General features: G+C 32.7%; 1 protein-coding gene across 1 annotated transcript in view; it reads right to left on the bottom strand.

Moving 5' to 3' along the window:
• Positions 1-690: 690 nt before the first annotated feature.
• TFPI (tissue factor pathway inhibitor) overlaps positions 691-24425 on the bottom strand; it is a 60657-nt gene continuing 36922 nt past the window's right edge. The window contains exons 4-9 of the mRNA XM_033111319.1: positions 22688-22690; positions 21098-21139; positions 18522-18698; positions 17701-17796; positions 3737-3916; positions 691-3025 (exon numbers count right to left, since the gene is read on the bottom strand). Coding sequence (XP_032967210.1) covers positions 2928-3025; positions 3737-3916; positions 17701-17796; positions 18522-18698; positions 21098-21139; positions 22688-22690 — 596 coding nt within the window. The 3' untranslated portion in view covers positions 691-2927. The remainder of the gene's footprint in view (positions 3026-3736; positions 3917-17700; positions 17797-18521; positions 18699-21097; positions 21140-22687; positions 22691-24425) is intronic.

The raw sequence follows: 24425 nt of genomic DNA, 5'->3' as shown, positions 1-24425 counted from the left end.
TGATGAAGGCCCATAGCGTGGGCAAGTAGAAAGGCACAGATAACATTTACCTCTTCTTCAATCCTGGACACGAGCAACTAAATGATGTAAATGATGTTGGATCTGCTAGCTGTTTTTGGGTGGAGGCCGGGATCGTGTATCGTGAAACCGAAAAATGGACACATGGACCAGGGAGAGGAAAAGAGTTGTAAAGGAAGATAGTTTATTAGAAGCAGGAAAAGAAGTTGCAGCTCCCAAGTGGGAGGGGGTGTTGAATGGGGGTGCCCAGTGACTGAGGCAAAAGGATTTTACTTTTATATCTTTCCTTGCCTGTTTGGGGAAGGGGCTGGAGACTTCTCATTGAATTCATCTATCAGGTTTGTCCTGTTTGCCCATCCTGAAGGGATTAATGAAATAACCCATTCCTATCTATCAGCTCTGCTCCTTTTTCTGCCCAGAAGGGATTTGTGATAATTTATTAACCTCAAGGCGTATTTTCATATCATTGTCCTGGAGTGAAGGAGACATTCCAGAACGTGGAATTTCAGGTTATGGCTGCTTTTTTTGTTTATTCCACCAGGGACCTTCCTGTCTACCTAACAACGTGCTAACTAACCTGTCTCACAACAATCATACTTTATTATTCAAGATTATATATTTTATTTCTTAGAATGTAAAAAATAAAATCGTTTCAGTAGTTTTCAGCATGACCTTTAATTTTGAACAGAGAATAAACAAAGTAGGTAAATACATGTACATGCTGTATAATGTAAAACAATTATACTTAGATGCATTTGATTATGTAAAACAAAGCAAGACAATACCACCAGAAGGCTTCTTATTTAAAAATACAGTAAACATAATATTCACATGTATTAAACATTGTAAACCCTCTCAGTGTGTGTCTTAATTTAAGTAATGAACCCTTGAGTGATTGAGAAAACCGTTAGTCAACTCACCAATGTGCTGTTTATATGTCCTTGGTAGCAACTTGCTACTTGGTCTAAGGAGACTTGACCCTTTATTTAAATCTATCCAAGAATAAGTAACAACAGAACATAGTTCACAAGGGATTTTGATTTTCAAAAGTCTCAAATTCCACAGCATAGACCCAGTTTCAGGCAGTTACTTATGACTGAATATTTGAAATCAAAATATAAAGTTTTTCTTAAGTGAACAAATTGACGAAAATGATGTGTAATTGTATGTCAGGACTTTTCATATTCTGTCTTACAACATAGTGATTTTATTGCTCACATCATCTGGACCCTGACTTCAGATGAATGACTGGTTTGGAGGGGATGAGCTTTTTAAAAAGGAAAACAGCATGAATAAGCTGAGTAATTAAAGATGCATTCAGTGAATTGTGAATACCCTTTAGCTAAATTGAAGAAGCATGAAAGAGAGTAGTGTAGGTAAGTCCAAAAGTATATATATATCAAAATTAAATTGTGGGAAGTAGGTGGGGTTAAGTACCACAAAGTGAGTCCTTAAAGGATTTTGAGGGGTGGAGAAATATACTAAATTAATTCTTAGGAATTATCAATACTGAAGTGAAGAATGCAATAGAGGTAAAAAGCCTGGGAGTTGGATGAACTTTATGTTTGGAGACTGATTAGATACAGTATATGAGGGAAAATAAGAAATCAAAATTGGGTTCAAACTTCCAAGCCTGAGGAACAGGTAGAATTACAACACTGTTGCTAGAAAGTAGTAATTATTAAGCTAAGCTAACTGAAGTGGTTAGTTGTTTCTAGATGACAAGTTCAAATTTAAATGTGAAATTTGAGATGAACAGTATAGACACTGAAACATCTAGAAGGCTGTTGTGATGCCAGACTGCACATGGCTCAGCAGAGAAAGAAAGGTACAGATCTGGATACAGTGAATTAACTCCAAAGAAATGTTGTTAAAACCCTGAGAATGAATAGTGCATGAATTTTCTAGAATATTCTTTCTTTCTGATAATTTTATTTTCCTCTTCTACAGAGATAACATGCCTGTGTTTTTTTTAAGCATGAATAACTAACTGGTTGCGTTGTGTGTAAAACCTAATGATAAAGGAATAGGTCTCAGGAGGTCTAAATATTCTTGCTATTTTCAGTAAGAGAAAATGTTGTCAAACAATGAAATGAGGAAGTACATAAACAGAATTTCCTTTAGATCGCTATTAAAAACTTCCCTTTCCCACCAAGTCCCTTCTTATCATGATCTGCATTTAGCACACCATTATTCAACCATAGTAATTGATATAATGAACCATTTGCAAACGGATGAACAAAAAACATGAAATCAAACAAAATCAGGCAGGCACATGACACAGAATTGACTCTTCCGTGTTCAAATACAATTTGGCTCAAGATCCATGGAGATGTTGGTTAGTAGTGCAAAGGAAATCAAGTATATCTAGGGAGGGGAACACATGATACAATTCTACAGCTCTTTCCAGACGCATAATTGAGGGATCTTTATGAAAAGAAGGTGCTTGTCTTCATTTTAGATGTGAAACCCCCAAAGTGCTTTTATTTATTGATAACTGTATTTTTTAATCTGGGCATGAGCTATAAAAAAGATCATCATATAGGTGATCAAAACAAATAAGTGACAATGTGTTATCAAATAGATGATCACCAAATGGAAAAACAGACTGATTTGATGTGGCCATCAGCCTGATAATTTGTAGTCAAATGGTAAATAGTTAGAAAAGGATCAAGAGAAGTAAAGTCGTAGTAGTCAGTTAATAAATTATAGCCCTAGAATATGCAATTTGACTAGATCAGGAAAGAAACACTGATACAAATGTATTAATAGCAGGTAGTATATGCATAGAAAATTCATAAAAATATTAGTTAAAAGAATTTTAGGAAAGAAGAAATAGGAATCATAGTGAAAAGCTTCATCTAAAATATTTAGTAGAATTAATGTAATCATATAACAAATTTATCTTTTTACCAAAAATTTTTTTCATATACTATTTTCACTGGCTGCTTCTTTCTTTTTCTTTTGGTTTTAATTAACCCTCCTTTTGATATTCTTTGGATGAAACCTACAAAAGGAAGAGAAACAAATTTATGCATGATAAAATGTTTTATTGTGTTACTTTATGTAAAATGTCCTCAAATTATCTTGTAATGTATAAAACCAAAAAAAAAAGTTACTAGTTTAAAAGCCTTTAATTTGTTTATGTCTTTGTATAGAATAATCTATTTCTATAGAAGTCATTTTACATATATAAATTAGCAAAACTGGATAAACATGTTATTGATTTTTACTTATTTTCGGTTAGAAATTCATGGTCAGTTTATTAAAAACATGAACATGTGGCTGTATATGATTGGTGGAATTATAAATTATTATTTACATATTAACACTATTCTATAAACATATATCACTTTTATAGTCAGAAGAAAACTAATACACAATTTTGTGCATTATAAAAAAGCTTAAATATATTTTGGTGTAATCATTTAAAACTAAAGTTTAATATGTAAATATCAAATGAATACAATTTTTTTCAAATTAATTATTTTTCTATGAAGACAAATTATGAGGAATTACAGCTAATATATTCAGCAATATTATCTAAATAAATTAAAGTTGATAAGGGGACATTTATTAGCTAAATCATAACACTTTGTTTCTTATAACAAATAGAACTAATTTAATGATATTTTTCATAGATTAAAATTCATTCACAATTTCAGTACAATTGCTTTTTTAAATACTAGTGAATTAATGTGAAGAATGTCTTCTATACCTTTTTGACAAGCCCTAAGACATGACTTTTTAGAAGTGAAATTGTTCTCGTTCCCTCCACATCCACTGTACTTAAATGGGCGGCATTTCCCAATAATTCCATTGTAGTAGAACCTGGTCTCATTGGCATGACACAATCCTCTGTCTGCTGGGGTCAGACACCAGGAGGGGCCGTAAAATTCTAAGAATATGAAGAAAATAGGTTAAGTCAGTTAATCGGAGATTTTCATGTTATTGTTTATAGATTAGTCTTATGGCATGTCTACTTAAAACAGTAATCTGAATGACTAAAAGTAATACATTGTAAAATTCATGTATTTCAATTCCATGAAAATGCTTAACCAATCTCCAAGTGTCCGTGTATACTGAGACTTTTCACCAATAAATAAAAGAGCAGATACATTTGCTAAAGGAAAGTACTATGATTACTCTTTATATGAAAAAACTAGTTGTACATAATAAAAACAACTATTCAACAATTTAACTTCTGCAAAGCTGTTAACAATATATATATTTTAAAAAAACTATTAACATTTATGTATCATTTGTTCACGAATGTTCAACTTTTTAAAAAGTTCTGATGAGCAAAATCCTTATTTATTGTCTGACACAAGCACTGAAGCTCAGGAAGAGTTTCTTCTCTTGACTAAAAGAATTCTGAATGATGTAACATAATCATAATTTCAAGTGTAGGAATTCAGGTGTAGAAAATTCTAACTTTAAGCTTCAGAGAAGGAGCCCAGAAGAGATGGTTTGACTTAGTCATAAAGTTTTCTCATAAATTGAAGCATGAGTTCTAGATAAGTTAGATGTTTTTGCAAAACAAGGAATATTGCTAAAGCCAGAAAATAAAACATGTTTAAACCAGACAGGCTGGTCTCTCAACAAGGTGAAGCACTTAAAAAACAGAAGATAAAAATGCAACAAGGGTAGTAAAAGAAACATTTATTTCCTTAAGGCAAAGCAGCGAAATAGATTTAGCCCAATGGTAGTATTTAGCTCCTTTGGTAATTCCTGTCAGGGTTGGGAAGCTGGTAGGTATTCTTTAGGTGCAGAGCTAAACTGCCTGATAATAAACCAATATTGCAGGTACATTGGTAGGTGGTAGGGAATCCACGTAAGAAAACATTAGTGGCTTTGCTACAAGGTGAAATGTGGGACAGCAAAGGCAGGCAAAGAGGATTTACTAAAAGTTCAGCAATGACAGAAAATAGAATTTTGAAGAATCCTGTAGCCAATAAAAGCAAATAGGTTGTGCAGAAAGCAAGAAGCGATCTTATGGCAAGTGAACCCCAGATGAATAGACCGTAAAAGAAAAAAATAAGTAAAATGAAACAATTGGAGAAAAAAATGAAAAAAACTTCTTAAATTGGTACGTACATTTTTTTATTCCCTCCTGTATTATAGATATTTAAATACAGATGAGAGCATCTTGACACAATGACTCATGTAATAGAGAAATTCTGGAAATTTTAAGAGGAGTGGGGATACTATGGGAAGAATATATGAGAAGACATTTTAGAAAGGTGATATTCTGTGTCAAAATTCAAGAACTGTAATCACATAAAGAATATTAAATTTTATTTAGGTCTTTCACCAGGTCTATAAATGCTGTGATTTTTAAGAAACTCAGTATCTGTAAAACTAAAACATTATCCAAGATCATGTAGTCTAATTTATATTTTACTTCATCCTACTTGGGTGTTATAATACATGATTATTGCTATTATAAATCAAAACTAAGATGTATTTAGTGAGAACGTATGCTTAACTGTCTACAAAACTTCAAAATCTCCTGTTACCAACAGTGATTGATGTATGAGGAATTTTCTAACTGTCTAGGAGAGATATATTGCAACTGAGCCCTATTAGTGTGCAAACTTTTCTAATGTTTGTGCTATGGATTCTCATCAACCTACAGCCTAGAATGTAAGATGGTTATCAGTTTTCACCGCTTTTATTTCCATGAGCTTCCAAGGTCATCAACTATGTTCCAAAAAAAAAGAAAAGAAACACCCTATAAGCAATTAGCCTGATTTGAGAAATAGAAAACAGAGGAAATTGCTATTCCTTTTTCTTTATTTTCAGGAAGTACAGATGCTTCATAGCAGATATGTATGATGAAATGATATGATTTATATATCTATTTCACTTTAGCATTTTGTACACAAGATATATTAGCCTACAGCAAGTTGCAGATAATATATGTGGATGTCCTTATAAGTTATACACTTCTTTACAAATGTTAATTTTTACTGTGTTTCCCTGAAAATAAGCCCTGACATGATTTTTCAGGATGACATCCCCTGAACATAAGCCCTAATGCATCTTTTGAAGTAAACCTTAATATAAGACCTGGTCTTATTTTTGGGGAAACACGGTATGTCTTAAAAGCAATGACCTTCCTAAAGTTCCTTATTCCTGAACAGAGGGAGTTTTCTTATGACAGGAAGCAAACTCATTCTTCTTTTCCTGTAACATGAAACCTGCAGTAAACCAGGCCCCATTACAAAATCAAGGCTATTTCAAAGTGAGGGCAACCTAACCTAGTACATCTGCAGCTGCAGTTCCTTGACTGGAAGTAACAAGGGAGGAGCCTCTGTTATATAGGCCAGGAGCCTGGAACACCAGGTAAAAGCTAGAATCAAAATGAGCCTCCTCAGTGGGATCCGAAACCATGGCAGATGCACCACAGGTTTGGTAGGGAGACATACCCTAGATTCTGTCTTCCTTTAACCATTCCAACCATATCTGCCACTGGACAGATCTACTCAGAAGCCAAGGGAATGGGTTCTCTATAATGTGGGACAGTGAAAGAGGGATCGGATTAATTTGAGAGCAAACAATTGATCAGCACCGATGCCATTAGAGAGAATTTCATGACCAACTAAATTATCTAAGGCATTAGATTGCTTTTACCTAAAACTCCTTTTGTGACTTCTGAATCAGAGGGTGTCTGGCATGCTGCTTCTAAAAGCATGGAATCCAGTGTGCAAACATGTATTGTCCCTCTTACCACATACCTGCTCCACTCAGAGTGTCTATTCACAACTGACTTGATGACAGTTGTCTATCTTACTATGTCTGCTTTGATTTTAATTACTACCTGCACAGATCATCCAACACAATTCACCATTGACCTAGATCAATACTGAGGTTCCTAACACTAGAAATAAGAATATTTTGGTAGTGGATTAAACTTTGAAATGAATTAAGGACTTTGTATTACATATAATTAACATTTAAAAATTTTTAATAAAGCAACAAGTTATCATCAGTTGGAGAGTCTTTTTAAGGCCATTGCTCTTTGAAACATGAATTATACCTGATATATAATTCATTTCTCCTCAAATCATTTTAACTCTAAGCAGGAAAACTATTATGGGGTTACACTAGCGTAAACAACAGCAGAATTAGAATAATGAAGCAGATGGATTCTTAATGACATTTTAATTCTAAAATTGTTTGAGTCCTTGATTCAATTTTGAGTCTGGTTCAATCTCCAAAGGTGAAGAAATAAAAAAAAATTTGTGCCCCATGAAGAGATAAGCTTGACTGTTTTTAATCACCATATTTATTCTAGGTAAACATAGGCAACTCACCTATTCAAAATCCAGACTTGTATATCTACAATGAAAGAAAATATAAAGGTTTTGAAGTGGTTGCACAATGTGATTTTTGGGGGTCTAGATTATAATTATTTGCAGAAATTTAAGATAGAATAAAAGACACTAACCTGACTTCTGCTAGCGTTCCAAAGAGACGTTAATAACCAAAAGCATTCTGTCTCGATCTTGCCATTAATAACAAACTTCTGTTTAGAGGGTCTATGATAGGTTTCAGAATTCAGGATCCATTTATTTTCTGACAGGAACTGCCATCATCTAGTATGGCTGCTAAATTGTAAGGTGGAGCTTCAAAGTCAGTTTTATGTGTAAAGCAGTTTATGTAAATTTTCTTTAAAACATATATAATACACGTTGAATCTTATACTCACTTTGAATCCTCACTGTGGTGTCTTCCTTATTGTTCCCATTTTACATGTCTATTTAGGTTTTTATTTTACCAATCAAATTAAGCTTTATGAATTAACTAATGACTTGTTAAGTAAATTGTTTTTTGTCTCCAAGACTGTTTCAGGGAATTGACTAATAAATCCTTCCTTTGAATACCAAATTCTTTCTTTTTACCCATAATTTTGTAGTAAAGAAAAATATAGAGATTTGTATTTTCTAATTACAAATTATCATTGTAAATTGTTCAAATAACATAAAAGTAAAACAAATACAAAAGTGCTCCATAATTTGACCCCTGTCCTTTAACTACTCTGAATGGTTTCGTGCCTATCTCCCTGCATATATACCTATGCTTTGTCTCTGACAATTAAGCTCGTGAACTCATCCTAGAAAAAGTACTTGCATACCTCATTGTTGAATATCACTATGGTCACCTTCGAAGTACTCCCCCTTGGGAAGCTATGCACCAATTCCAGAGCCTAGTCCACCCTTCAAAGCAATTTTGGAACTCGTTTCCTGGAATGACCATCAGAGTTGTTGTTGTATGACTCTTGATGTCCTGAATGTCATCAAAATGTCTTCCTTTCAATATTTCCTTTATCTTAGGGTAAAGAAAGAAGTCATTGGGGGCCAGATCAGGTAAGTAGGGAGGGTGTTCCAATACAGTGATTTGTTTACTGGCTAAAAACTCCCTCACAGTCAGTGCCTTGTGACCTGGTGCATTGTCGTGAGGCAAGAGCCGTGAATTGTTGGCAAAAAGGTCCGGTGGTCTAACTTTTTCACACAGTCTTTTCAGCACTTCCAAATAGTAAACTTGGTTAACTGTTTGTCCAGTTGGTACAAATTCATGATGAATAATCCCTCTGATATCTAAAAATGTTAACAACATTGTTGCAGTAAGTTCGCAAACTTAATTGTCAGAACTTGTATACTGCTCATTGTCTTATTGTTATACTTGATACTATTTTTTGGATATGTTCCCACTTTTGTTCATATGTATACCTTATTCTTTTTAATATAAGCACAATATTTTATTTTTTGACTTGACTACAATATATTTAATCAATCCATTACTCACATATATATACTCGTAGATTATATCTGTTCATTTTTTTTCAATTCCAGACATTGGTTCATGAATATCATTGTATATGGGTTCAGATATTTCTAGAGGAGATATTTCTAAAATCAGAATTGTGCATAAAGCTATATTTAGTTTGCAATTTGGTAGATGGGGCAGAATTTTCCACTAAAAGTTCGTATAAATTTATATCTCTACAGTGGTGTTTAAAAGTACCTAAGCATTATTTAACAAACTGTGGACCTTACTGCAATGCATCCATTTATGATTCATTTCTTTTTTTCTCTTTTCACACCCATGAAAATAGAAGGGTACTATGTAAACTAGTAATTGCTCGTAGCTCTTCAAATGTTCTACAAAATATAATTAATGAGAATATAAGATGCCACTGATTTTAAGATGCACTGTTATTTTATGTACTGTTTGTAAAGAAAAACACACAAATTGCACTACTACACACTATCAGTTGTAAGCTTCATCATGATTTAAGCAATGTTAAAATGTGGAAAAATATTCATCTTAAATAAATAAAATATGATAATTTATATTTTTGTATAACCACAGCAAGTTTAAATGCATACATACACACATATACAAAGATACACATAGATGAGAAAGGAAATGATATTTGCTATCCTTTGGGCCAAACACTGAGAGGGAATGCAATCAGAGGGAAGGATGATACTATAGAGACTTTCTAGCAGGTAGCAAATTTAACAGTTTGCTAGGTTACAATTCTACAAAATAGATTCTTTTATGGTGAGCTTATTCTGTACTTTTGGGGATTCTCCAGAAGCTACTTCCAGTCTTGAATTTTATTTACTTTGTGATGAGTTGGAAAACAAAAATAGCAAAGAAATATTGAAAGAATATGCTAGACTTTGATAGTGTTGTCTTTATATAATGGAAGTGTGGCTGATTTTCTTCTTTTTCCTTTTCTATTTTTTCAAGTTGGATGCAATTATAATGCTCATATTATATAATAAAATATATTACGTAAATATATTAGAAATAATAGTTATAATAAAAATATTTTTAGAGTGTTTCTAATGTCCTGGCATCATAAAGAAAAGTCTGGAGATTGGAATCTGTCTGATTAAGAATGGAGAGCAATCCTATCACCTGTACTTTTACTATTTACATGTAGTAAATCTGTACTGCAGGAAAAGCATGTATCACCATTCACTAACAAGGGAGAAGTGGTGTTACATGGGCAGAAACTAACATTCCACATAGAAGAGAAGAGAAGGCAGGGAATGGAAAAATGATTACTGCAGAACTTTTTTTCATTGTTTGTTTTCTGTGCATAGGGCCATTTTGTTTCTTTGTTTTCTGTATATTGGTTGAGTATGAAATGGAGAAGGTAGGCTTTTGGGGCATTTGAAACTGAAAGTTCTTAAGGTAATAGACTGTAAGAAACCTTCTAGGATGCCTCTACATATTGAAAAGGAAGAAGAAAAAAATGGGTTGAAGTATTATAATGTTCTATTGAATATATACCACCTCGGTTACCAGAGGGTAAGAAAGGAAGGGGTGGTAGACGAGGGTAACTGGGATCAAATAGATTATGATGGAAGATTTGACTTTGAGTGGTGACCATACAATACAATATATAGATGATGTATTATGAGATTGTACACTTGAAACCAGTATAATTTTTATTAACAAATGTTACCCGATATATTTAATTTAAAAAGTGGGTAGATATGTATTGGGTTGGATTTCTTTGTCTAAATATTGCCTAATCCATGGGGAGAGTTCACAGTTATCTTCATTCAGTGATTTTTTTTTCTAAATAAAGCCACAATGAAAGAAAGCCATAGTAAAATTATAAATTATGAAATTTATGAGTATAATTTATTTTAAGATAACTATGTCTTATAATACTTTAGAAAAACTTTTCTTCATGTCATATCTGCAACATTGAGAACCCTATAAGTTTTTAGTAAATGGTTTATTTAGTCCCTTAATTAGCTTTTAAGCAAGAAGGAGATTTTAATAAAGAGTAGACAGAAGTGAATATGGGTGAAGGAAAGCAGAAAGGTCAGAATATTCCAGGTTTGTTTGGGGTTCTTTGCAATCTCCAGGCAACTTAAAGAAAACAGTATATGGAGAATACAGTGGCTACAAAGCTGGAAAAGTATATTTAGACCATATTAAGATCCTTGAATACTACTATGTTTGGATTTTATGGCGTAGACATTAATGGACCACTGAAATTATTGAAGGATGAAAGAGATATGAAGCAATTCTTGATACATGAAGTAAACTCAACCAGGCATGTGTAAAGATGAATCTAGCAGGTGACTTGTAATGGAAAAGAATATAAGATGACCCTGACTAAAGCAGTTACTGTGGGAGTAGCTAAAATTAAGATTGAATGTGGGAAAGGGAGAGAGCTAGAGGGAAGATGATTCTACTTTTCTAGCCTGGCTGGCTTAAAAGATGGAATATTTTTCTAATATATTATGAAACATAATTAAAGTATAAAATGTAGTCCCAATAATTGTATTACTGTTATCGGCTTTACATACAAAACAAACAAACAAACAAAAACACCAAAAAACCCTGCATAAAGATGGAATTATGAACTATGCCAATGGATTAGCCAGCATCTAGGTAAACAAGTCCAAGGTGTTAAATAGAAGATAGAACTCAGGTTTTGAGAAGACAGAAAAATTTAATATGGACTTCAGTAGAAGTATGATATCATGACTGTCTTCCCGTACCACTATTGAAGGTCTCTGACTTAGCATGTAACATAGGCATTGAAGTCATCTATGTATCTATGTCTTTCCTCCTTTTCACACGCATGCGGCTAAAGACAAAACCACCCTTTATTTAGTCTCAGACTCCCAGTCCCCATGACAATTCCCATCATGTAGGAGGCACTCAACATTTATTGAACTGAACTGAAATGAACAAGTATAACATCTCTACCTCAGATCATAAGACAAAGTTGGAAACACAGGTTTGCAAGTCCTCTGATTAGATTCAGAGACACAAAACATTTATTGATATTTTATAATTATGTTTGAATTTTACAAAAGCTTCTTGTTATTTCACATGATTATAATATTAAGTAATTAAATGAAGGTACTTTAGATCAAGGTCACAAGTTTTAGTTATATTAAAAATCATCACTAATAAAATGTATACGAATAATACCCCTGACTATTTTTTTCCTCCTATAAAACTCCATTGACACTGGGCAATCACCATCATCGTCATAGAAATCCTCAAATATTAATATTTCTGAGCTCTTACTGTGTTCTAATCACTGAGTTAAAATTTTATATGTCATCACAATCTTCACAAAACTTTCATGAGATACTGCTCTCCACATAAAACAAATGAGGAACCTGAAGCCGAGAGTCATGTAATTTTTTTTCAAGGCCACAGAGAGAGTCAGCAAATAGCTGAACTGGCATTTAAAGCCACATCTTTCTGCCCATAAAGCCAATGCTCTTAACACTATGACATGCCATCTGAAAACTACCTAGAAAATAAAAATAACTGAGCAAAGATATTTTAATAATTATCAGATAAAGGGAAAGTTTTCACAAGTTCCCTTTATAGCCGATTCCCCAATTTTCTCTTCTTTGAAGCCCATGTCCAGAATGCCTTAGATGCTTCTTACCCTCAGTTACCAGTATAAAGTTGGAATTTATCAATTTTGAACAGGTGAAAGATATCAAAATAGTTCCTCAAACAATGAGGCTGGAAACAAGTCTTAGGAGTAACAGTACTAAGCCAAACCATATTCAGAGAGCTCAAATATTTGAAGGCAAAAATTATTGGGTCGGCATGTTCAATCTGGACTGATTCTAGAATTAAAAGATAAAACGTTCATGGCTTTTATGCATTCTGTAATCATAGTTGCTCTGGCCATTCAGATCCATTTAATGGCAGTAAGATGTGACAGGAAAATAGAAAGCTCTTTCTGTTGTGTCCCTAGAAAAGGTAGAGGTGGGATTTTCCTAATCAACACATTTTATATTAATGCTTCTCAAATTTATTCCTTCAAAGATAGTCCAGTGTTCAAGAAGGAAAAGGGCAGTCATAGAATTACACACAACATAAGAGTAGCACAGGTTTTTCTAACTTATTTCTACCTCATTCCTAACCTGCCTTGGAGAGTAGCCAATATCAAATTCATATTATAATAGGGATTTTTCTTTTAGTGAACACGTACCAAATCTTTCCCATCCAACATGTATGATTAATTTATTAGTTTGTAGTTTATATTGTATTCATTTGTGGATGAGTTTTCATTTATAGGTGTGTAATGGTAACAGTCATAGATTATTCCTGCTATTTTACATGTTCATATAGAATTAGTGTCATTCAAAATAACTTGGTTTACACATTGAAGTCTATGATTTTTTTTTTTCCTTTTTAACGGTTTATGTATATTATTTGAGTCTTAAAAACACTTCTCTGGAGGAATCCTATGACTGGGGCAAACATTTTATCCTTGTTAAACACAGACATGGTCCAGGAAGAAAGGGATTAACACAAGTAGTCAGTGGTCACCTAGGGTGACTGCATTTGGATGGCAGCAATCTTGGCAGAGGTGAAGTGCTATATTTTTGTTGCTCACCTGCTCCTTTGCCAGGAAGTAGAAGATCTGATGGATCCTTTTCATAAGTTATTATCTATTTTTGGAAAGGCATTTTGTCAGAAAATGAACATATGAAGTACCTGATTGACCATGCAGGCATACTTAGATTATGAGAGAAGTTTCTATGCTTTTTGGTCTGAGAACATGTTAGGAAAAACAGGATACTTCTCTGAGACTGTGGAAGTGGGTTGTTGATGAAGTTTGGCTCTTCAGAATTGTTGACACTGCTAGTGGTTAACGGTGATACATATATAATGAATTATATCTGGTCTCTTAATTATCTATCTATCCATACCTATCTATCTGTTGTTTATGCCACCAGGTTTTTTCCTGAGCCGGTATTAGTTCACGCTTATTTTTCGGTGTGTCATGTCCCAACATATATATGATTTAAAAAAATTAAAAGACTTTTTAAAAGAAATGAATTTACATATCCAAGTTTTTACAAAATTTGACAAACCAAATTTTCTGTCCATACATATTTAAAATAAATAACTTAATATATTTTTTGGCATTCCCTTTTCATTTTCATTAATGTCCCAGCTTGTATTATATGATTGTTGAGGTAATCTACACACAAAGGATTGATGGTCTGAACAAAACAGGTAAGAGTAAAATTGGAAGAGATAGGAATAGACATTTCATTGGGAAAAGCAATAGGCTTTAATGACTGACCAGAAGAATAAAAGTGATGAATGAGATTACCAAGTGCTCTTCTAGAATAATTGGAAAAAATGATGACAGAATTCTGAAAGTTTGGAAACCTGGAAATATTGAAAAAGATAAAGAAAAATTATACAAATAAATTTTTTTTTGGCTTTAATCCCCGTGATATTTCTGCATGTCAATATTCTCAACTCTAATAATTTGCTTTCACTTGTACACAGGGACATGCTTATAAAACATTTTATAAAAAAATTCCTTAAGAAAGAGTAAGCCTCAATCTTTGGTGTAAGTAGCCTATTAATATTGAAAAAGGCAAATAAAAGAGAAAATTTAAAAAAATTAAACTTCAGTTGTGCCTAATAAGAATTCAACTATCTTGAGTCAAAAGGGCTCACTGAAGAAATATATTCTCAAGCTCACTTGCAATATTATGATAGTTAAGAATAAATAGCAATTAAAAAAGAATTGCCAAACCATTTTCTAGTATCATGGAACAGAACTTCTGAAGCTTTCCTGGTATCATCATGAAGAGAAACTTTAAAATTATATTTACACATATTTCACTTCATAACAATAACACAATCTAGCTACTTTTTTGGAATATTCAAATACTCGATGTAAGGATTATTATTTTATAGAAAGAATTTAAAATGAATGCTATTCTCTGTGTATGGTGGGTCATGTTATTATTCCTGTAAACAGAATCAAAACCTTAAAGTATTTCCATCATTTCAAAAAAACCTAATACACGCAGAGAAACTTACACATTTAATTAAAACTTGGGACAAGGTTTTACATAAACATAGAGCTGTATATTTTTAAATTTTAATAGAACATTAATATAATTGCAAGCAGTGACAGGTGTAAGCATTTTGGAGCTGGAATATCCAAAGTATCTTTAGAGACCTCAGCAAAGATCTTTGGTGGATTGGGGAAGGAATAATCTAGGTATAGAAAGGATGGGGTTATAATTTCCTTCCTACACTCTGCCACTTGGATAGGGTAGAGAAGGGATTACCTAGGTCTTAGCAGAGAGGGACAGCTGCATTCCCACCTTTTGCATGTTGGATTGGGCAGACAAGGGATCATGCAGGTTTTAGGAAGAGTGGAGGCAGAGCCATTACCCATTAAGCCACTCTTCAAACCAAACTTCCCATTGAAGTTATTGCAACATTATTTCATGATTTAAATTAGAAAGGTTACAGAACAAAATAAAAAGAAAATAAATTATGCTTATAGAAAAGAAGAAAAGGGATCAAATTGGCAAGAGGAATTTAGATTTTGCAGCAAATACATACAATAAAAAATAAAATAGTTCTAGACAAATAAAGAAGGCAATGTGCTCTAATTTTAAATGGACTTACTATGAATCATCCCTTAAATGTCTATTATTTTAAATAAAAATCCTTTTAATGTTGTTTTCTTTTAAATTCATGTTGTGAATTTTTTACTGCTTCCTTAGTTAATTATTTACTCTTAAAACATTATTACATTATTATAGATGTTTTACTGTGCGTCTATATAAAAATGTAGAGAGGACATTTATCACATGGTACTTGAAACTCATTTAGTTTCTCACACTTATTTTCTTTATTTCCCCCTCTCTATTTTGGTAGTTTACCTGCCAAAAATCATGATTTTTATACAGTACTTTATAAAACTTCAAGGCAAAACCATTCCCTAACCTGCTCTACACATTTTAATGATGAACGGCGGAAGCCCTGCTTTTGAATTAGTAAAGTAACCCAAATAAAACATTGAAACATATTGAAAACTGATTTCATATATTTTTTTATTTGTAGATATATTGTATCACATGTACCTTTAAACCCATTAATAGGTTTGCCATTCTAAACTTTCAAATCTTTCGCATCCAACAAGATTTAGCATGCTTTTCAACACATGATATTTAACTGGATAGAACAAAATGTCATTGACAGACACAGAGCTGGAAGGACACAAAGAAACAATGCAATGAAATCACTTAATTTTAGAGATAAAAAAATCAGAACTACAAAGATACTTGTAATTATTACAAACAAAGTAGTGTTTGAAAATTAGACTCACATTGGCCTGGCGTTGAATTCACTGTCCTCATTGACCTCAAAGGATTTTGAATATACCATATTGTCTAACTCCCACTGAAATTTTGCATGCCCTTGATGACATCTCAAGTGCTATTAGAACTCCACTAAAATACCTACAATTTAATCCCTGAGGCACCCATTCATTTTTGAAGATCTCACATTAAACAAAACACACTTTACAGAAAGAAATTTATACTTTAGATTTCATGCATTACTCTTGATTCTTAGGCTGGGTTGGGGGAGATATGGAAGGGTGGAAATGTGCGTGTGTATCTGGGGGGATTGAAATGCAGTGGACTGAAGATGAGACATGTACAGGACTTAATTCTCCTTTCACATGATAGTGTTTCAAGTACTGAGAGCGTATTTAGTGTTCCCTGTTGGAAGTAATGTCCCCTTACACTTTCCAGTCCTATAAACATGATTCCAGTTGCCTTTGTGACAATTGGTATGGCACACAGGGCTGAAGCAAGCCCCACCAACATGATCAGGTCTGGACATCTGCACCCCTCATTGCAGACAAGTCATAGTCAGCATTTGCAGTGCTTCTGCATGTGGGCAGAAGTTTTATTTGCTTTTGGTTTGTTTGCTTGCTTGCTTATTTGTTGTAAAGAGAGATGCTCAAAGATGTTCTGATTCTGAGCCCCACCTGATTCTGATACATGGCCCAGACGCTGTGTCTCTTTTTATTCTCTGTTTGCAATTTTAATAGCCACAGAACGCTTTTAACTGGTGCCAAGTTTACGTATAAGCTTTCACATGGACTCCTTCTAAGCACAATCTCCAATTTCTGAATGTGATTTTAAAAGTTTAGGTAGGACTTTACATTTCTCCTGGTAACTTTTAGCTTTTTAGGTTGTTTCTAACTGCCCATATGTTTGTGGTGTCTCTTTATGTTTTCACTATTTTCCCAGCTCTGCGATTTCGTGGGCATATTTCTTATATGATTGTTTAAATGTGAATAATATGTTGACAGGGTAGAGTCCAGAAAAGAGTTCTGTAGAAGTCTAAAAAGGAATTCCCTTCAGAGTGATATAACCTGCGGGGAGGGTTGTCAACAGGTGCCTAACCTGTCCTGTGACTGTCACCAGAGACCTGCCCAATACTCTGCTCAGTTGTAGACTATTTTAGCCCACCTCTGACACATTGCTGTGGTGATAATGGTTTACCATCAGACACTGAGGCTGATGATTCCTAGCATTGTTTTATAGCTTGAATTTGGCATGGAGTTCAATATCATATGAAAGTTTTCATGTGACATGTACTCAAAAGCCCGCTTCAAAGCATATTTTAAAACAGATTAGGAAAATTATGACTTTTTGGGGATTAAATGTCTTACACATTTTGAATCTCAGTGTTTCAACACACCTATTACTAAATTGCAAAACAAGTATAATTTCTTTAAAAGTATAGTTCTAATATACAGTCTACTTCTATTGTTACCAAGATAATATTTTTCTGGCAGCAATTTTTAAAAAATGTGATTCTTACCCAAAAAGCTGGGAACCTTGGTAGGCTGGGGAGTCAAGGAGTCATTATTCACAGGATCAAGCTGGATTCTGTGATCGTCCACCTGGGAATCATTCACTGGAAAATATATAGCCAATTAAAAAAAAAAATGAGACAGTGTCACAAGCTCATAATTATATACAAAAGCAATGCACAGCAGTTTTGTTAAGAAAAGTAAACTTCTAGGAATACTAATATGTTATATTAGTGAACAGTGAATCTTAAAATATATATATATATACATGTATATATGTGTGTGTGTGTGTGTATCTATATATATATATATATATATATATATATATATATATATATATATATATATATATATTTATTTCCATGAGTAACTTTGTGGTTCTTAGTCAAAGAAAGTATAACAGTTAATGTTTAACTTACTCCTTTAATAAATTTTATGATCAGATAAAAGTGACTGATTTTAGGTAGTGGGATCCAAAGAACCATTTACCTTCAAATTGTTACAAACTTAAGAATTTCAGCAGTCTTAATCTTGTGCCTAAATTATACTACAGTATTCTCAGGAAGGGAAATTAAATAATGGAACCTAAAAAAATACAAGGTCAGTTTTATGGAAATAATTTTCACTATAGTTAGATTTCTTAAATGTCTGTGCTTTTTTTTTTTTTAAAGAAAATAACAGTGATTAATTTCTATCACATTTAATAAATATAAATCTATCTTTATTTGTATGGTTAAAACAAAATCTGGGTAACCATAACATCCTATAAGGTACCCTTTAAAAAAAAATGCCTATAAATGAACTACAATGAGATGAGAAATAAACTTACATGTATCCTCACAGGTGTTCTGGCACTCTTCCAACGATTCAAAGTTGTTTAGATTACCAAGGCATCCGCCGTACTTGAAATGTTCACACTGCCTTGACTGATTGCTATAAAAATACCTGGTAATATAACCTCGACAGATTCCAGCATCTTCTTCCAAAAAGCAGAAATCTGGCTTTTCTAGCAATTATAAAAATGTCAGAAAGCAATATTCTTTTTGTGTGAATAATTTCATTATTTTTATTAAATATATAAATAGCTGATTATACTAAAGTTATTTAAGGAGTAAACATAAAATGTTAAAAATAATAGGTAAAAATATAACTTTATCCACAACTGTACAATATTAAAATTACCTATTATAACATTTAGAATAAGGAAGATGCAACTATCACACAGTGTTGCTATGGAATTTGAAGTTCTAAATTTCTCAGAGTAAATTAGTAGGACGTTAACTATCAACTATTCATGATTTGTAATAATAGAAAATATTGGGTTATTTTAACCCTCAGTTTGAAAGTAGAACATATTTTGGCAAAAATTTGGTTTAATCATTTTTATTAACCTTATGTGCAGCAACATTTAGCAGAGATCTACAGATATTTCATACCTTTTAGGTATGGGGACTCATGAGGGAAAAAGTGTAATGTGTTGCTTCAATAAAAATGAATTCAATACACAGGGGGAAAAAAAAAACTAGAGAAGAAGCTTTGAGGGCTATGGAAGATTTTCATTGCTATTTTTAGAAGTTCCTGAATTCTTAAGCCAGAATTAATATCTGTATTAGGTATGATATCTTCTACCACTGTGTTTCTTATTTTTCTTCTTCCAGTCATTGGAATGACTCCAACAGTGCAAAGGCAGAAAGGAAATACATGTTCAGGAATTGGAGAGGCTTTCGAAAAAATCTAATACCCATTCTTTGTTAGTGTTCCAAACTAGGATAAACACACAGCTGTCACAGAAGTTGTGCCACTGTGATCCAGATTACAAGCTTCGTCTACATGCATACTCTGTAAATAAGAGAATTGAACTTATTTTTAAATTATTATGATCTTAAGACATGGAGCTTGGTTTTTTTTAGGGCAAAGCTTCAATTTCCCTATTTTTTCCTTCTGCAACGGTAGCACCATAGTGGTGAGACTGAACTTTAGTATCCTTTTACATCTAAAGCAATTGGCTCTTCTGTCTTAGGAAACAATGCTCATGAGTGTTTTACTATAAAAAGAGCATGTATTTAATAATGTTAATGATTTCTGAAACAGTTGCCAATCTGTAGAAAAACCAGTCTCCTATGAAAAAAATTGTTAATAAATTATTTTAATATAGTGTAAAATGTCAAATTTCTATAACTTCTCTACGTACCAATTTGAAAGTTAGTTTACTATTTATTGCCTATTGTGTCTCAAATGAATGTTACTATTATTCCCATAGTAACAATTTGGAGTTTAGCTTAATATCTGGGATAAGAAAAAATAATAATTCTTTAATTTGTATAATTTTTTTTACATGAAAAAGAAAAAATACCTTCAATTACTATCATTTTGATTTGCTTTGGTCTTAGTATGAAATTTTAAATAATCTTAAATGGTATAAGAATTCTATGTTCAACAAAAAGGAGTAGGCAAAAATATTGCATATAAACAACAGAAAACAGTAACAAATTATGCTGAAAAGTATAATTAAGAACTTCCACATCTGGAAGTTGCTATTATTTATATGAGACCCTGTTCTAGGACATAAATTTATTTTAGAACAAAGTTGAAAACTTGTAAAATATTTCTGCTTAGGCCTACAGTTTAAAATACTTATTATTACAAATCAAGAAATTCATGTCTCATATCCCTCAGATAAAGTAACATTCATATTGAATCTGCATACACAATCTTTGTTCTAAATTGATGCTCAGGTAAAACTGAGTAACATAGAATACATACGTTAAGCTATATACCAAGTTCTACAAGCCATATGATTTTTCACTGTTAACTTTTGTTTGAGGCTGCATATTTGGCAATTGTCTTAAACTAAACTTTCTTTCAAAAAATCCATGCCCCATATTCCTCAGATAAAGTAATACTCATAGTGAATCTGTATACAAACACTCAATCATATTGAGAAGAGCAATCGTTTATTGTTATATATCTCCACTACTTTTGCTTATGCTGTTGACAACTCAAGACATACATCCTTTCAGGGTGATATTGGATGAAATTTGCTAAAGCCCCACAATGCTGAGATTATCAAAGGATTAGAGATCAGAGAACTAAAGTAAGACTGGCACCATCTAAGTCACTATTTGGGAGATGTTAAAATAGCATGTGTGTGGCCCTGGATTGTTACTGATCTAATACTAAATACCACGCTGCATTAGAGTGATTGAATACGAGTATAGTGTTTGAAGCCTTCCCTACCACATATTATGCATGTTATTTCTAATTTTTCATTATATCTTCTGAAACAGAACACCATTTCCAAGATCACGTAGACTTATGACGAATTCTGTATCAGAGAATGCTAAGAATTGAATTTGCAAGTGCCATAGGTAAATTGTACTAATGAGCACAAAAATGAATGTTCACCTTTTTTCAATGTTGTCTTTATCTTTACAGTCTTCAGAGAATCTGCAAGGAAAAAAAATGTATCGATTACCACAATTTATAAAAGAATGTTATGAATTTCGATTTGACCCACTAGTGTAACGTATTATCATTAAAATTATTCTTATACAAAATGTCAGTGAGTAAATTTATTTTCTCTAAATATTATATTATTTACGTTATTACAACCATGCAGCCATCTTAGTTTAGCATATCTCAAAAACTCTGTTAAAAGTTCTAACACATTTACAAAAATAAGAATTCATGGTGAACTAAGTTTGTTATTCAAAATATTTGTGATTAAATAGTTATTTATAAAACAATGTGAAATATGAAAGTAACTCAAGCAGCTTGCTTTGCATATAAAAACAGGTAACTTCTACAGAGGATTGAGAGTGGGGGTGGAAAGAATCAGAATTCTCTCCTTTCCTGTTTCTCTTCCCCTAACTCATTGTTTCAACCCAATTAAAAGTTTCATTATTATTTGCAAGTACAGAGGAGAAATAAAGCACAGGTATCTGGGACATATTTTTGGGTTTAACCTCGTAGATTTAATGGAATTACTCCACCCAAGAACTAGAATGTTACTTTGGCCCATTATATTTCAAGTATGGGTTCTCAGTTTTAATTTAAATGATAGATACTGAAATTCAAGTTGATATAATATGCAAAGTTTTAATATTTTCACATAAACATTAGCAAAGCTGAGTGATACTTATTTTTTGTGTAATAATTTGTTTTATAAATAAAAGCTTTGGTCAAGGCAACTTAGAATTAGTTGTATGGCTAGAGTGACAGAAGGGAAAAGAGAGAGTTGGGGCTGGGTGGGGAATGGGGAGGTGGGGGGGGGTGGAGGTCAAGAGTGAGAGAGAGAGAGAGAGAGACTGAGAGAGAGAGAGCCTATGTGTTGGGTTATATGGCTGTTTCAGCCAATGATCAATCAGGTTATTCTTCAGAGCGTAAACCATCTATGAGTCCTAAGGTAATGGGGCCGGTCTCCTTTTTACCATGTTTTATTCAATAGTCTTTTTGAAAAGACTATTTTTTTCTAATTGTATTTTAAATATTAAGGAAACCTGGTGTGCTTTTTTTAGCATTGTAAATAACCAAACACAATTAATGTTTTATAATTATAGTCATAAAAGCTTGTCATAAAAGCTTGTCATAAAAGATTGTCATAAAAGCTTACATTAAAATATTTTAATATAAAACAAATATGTTGCAGTTTTAATTTATGAGGGCAATGAAATAATATATACATATAATCAGTATATAAAACTAGAGTCCTAAATAATCATTTTCAGTTTTACCTACTGACAACAGTCATAGGATGGGAACATAGAAATGCTTGATTTCAATGTTCATGCAGTATTAAAAGAGATAATTATTTTGTTTGTTTCTGGTTTCATTCCAAGTAGAAGTAACTCAGCTGGTATACATGTGAACTAACTCAAATAATGTGTTTTAGCACGTTGGAATTTTAGATATGTATGTATTACCAATGATTATCTTTGAGGATTCTGAAAATAACAAACATGGATAACTCATTTAACTGAATTTTATGCCAATTACAGTCTGGAAAAATATAGAGAGAGAAGATTTACAGCAAATTATTCAAATTCTCATATTTCCCTAGATTTATACAGAACATAACATTTATTGATGTCTCAAGGAGTAATGATGATACATTTTAGTAATTTCCATTTTAGTAATTCCTTGAACTTCAACTTACATGAATTCACATAGTACATATTTCATTATGAATATTTAAATGCAATTAATATACAACAAATTAATGCATAATTATCTGATATGTTTTAGTAATTATAATTTCCTCCCCATTCTTTCTTCATCTTTTTCTCTTTTGTTGCAGAAGGGGAGGGTAAAATCTGAAAGCTAACTTTCAATGTTTTTATTATTGAAATCAGCCTAGAAAATAATCTAAGTAGGTGGGAACTTGACTCTATGGGAAGAAGACCCTTGTTACTAACTAGGTCTTCACAATTCCAAACAAATAAAACACAAAATGACAAAACTAAAAATAAAGAGAGTAGACAAGGTATTTACATGTTCTTTAATTCTTTGTGGAGGAAATTCCTGTGTAAAGCTCTATGAAAAGTCACAAATCACAATTAGCCCAACTAATAAAAGAGTAATTAATAGAAAAGGCATACTTTCTAGATCCTTTAAAGATATTTCAGGAATTGATGCTCCATGAATTTATATGTGACATTTTTAACCTTGCTGTAGAGGCTGATTGGCTAGAAAGCCAGGTGGGAATTTGATACTTTTCATCTAATTCTTTAATTTCCCGTACTACTTTATGCCTATTTTTCATAAAATAACAATAAAAGATCATGTTGTTGGTTAGGCTACAGGGAAAAAAGCCACTAAACCAAAAGACAAACATTTTGAAAGCCATATATATCTGGAAGCCATTTTACAAACTTATTCTTTAACTTATTAACCTTGTTACCATGCCTTTGTTATTACATATGTCAATACACCAAACAAAATTTCAAGTATTTGGAAACAATAAAACAAGTTTACATACAAAAGAGCACTTGACACACACACACACACACACACACACACACACACACACACACGTGCACACACATGGTCTGGCAATTAAGTTCACGAATATGTTGCACTGATGTTACTAACCTTTTTGATATCAGAGAGATTATTCATTATGAATTTGTACCAACTGGACAAACAGTTAACCAAGTTTACTATTTGGAAGTGCTAAAAAGACCGTGAAAAAGTTAGACGACCTGAAGTTTTTGCCAACAATTCATGGATCTGGCATCACAATAATGCACCAGCTCACACGGTGTCGTCTGTGAGGGAGTTTTTAGCCAGTAAACAAATAACTGTATTGGAACTCCCTCCCTACTCACCTGATCTGGCCGCCAATGACTCTTTTCTTTACCCAAAGATAAAGGAAATATTGAAAGGAAGACATTTTGATGACATTCAGGACATCAAGGATAATATGATGACAGCTCTGATGGCCATTCCAGAAAAAGAGTTCCAAAATTGCTTTGAAGGGTTGTCTAGGGGCTGGCGTTGGTGAATAGCTTCGCAAGCGGAGTACTTCAAAGTTGACCATAGTGATATTCAGTACTGAGGTATGTACAATTTTCTAGGATGAGTTCGTGAACTTAATTGTCCAGCCTCGTATACTTAGACATGGAGGATTATTTTGTCTTTTTGATTAATTGGCCTTCATTCTTATAAAATATTTTTCCTTTCTCTAGCTAGTATTTCTTGTCCTATAGTCTACTTTTCCACTCATTCTTATGAT

This window comes from Rhinolophus ferrumequinum, chromosome 8 (genome assembly GCF_004115265.2).
Source record: "Rhinolophus ferrumequinum isolate MPI-CBG mRhiFer1 chromosome 8, mRhiFer1_v1.p, whole genome shotgun sequence".
In the NCBI taxonomy this organism is placed as follows: Eukaryota; Metazoa; Chordata; class Mammalia; order Chiroptera; family Rhinolophidae; genus Rhinolophus; species Rhinolophus ferrumequinum.
Note: the sequence above shows the minus strand (reverse complement) of the source record. Positions and strands in the feature narration are given on the sequence as shown.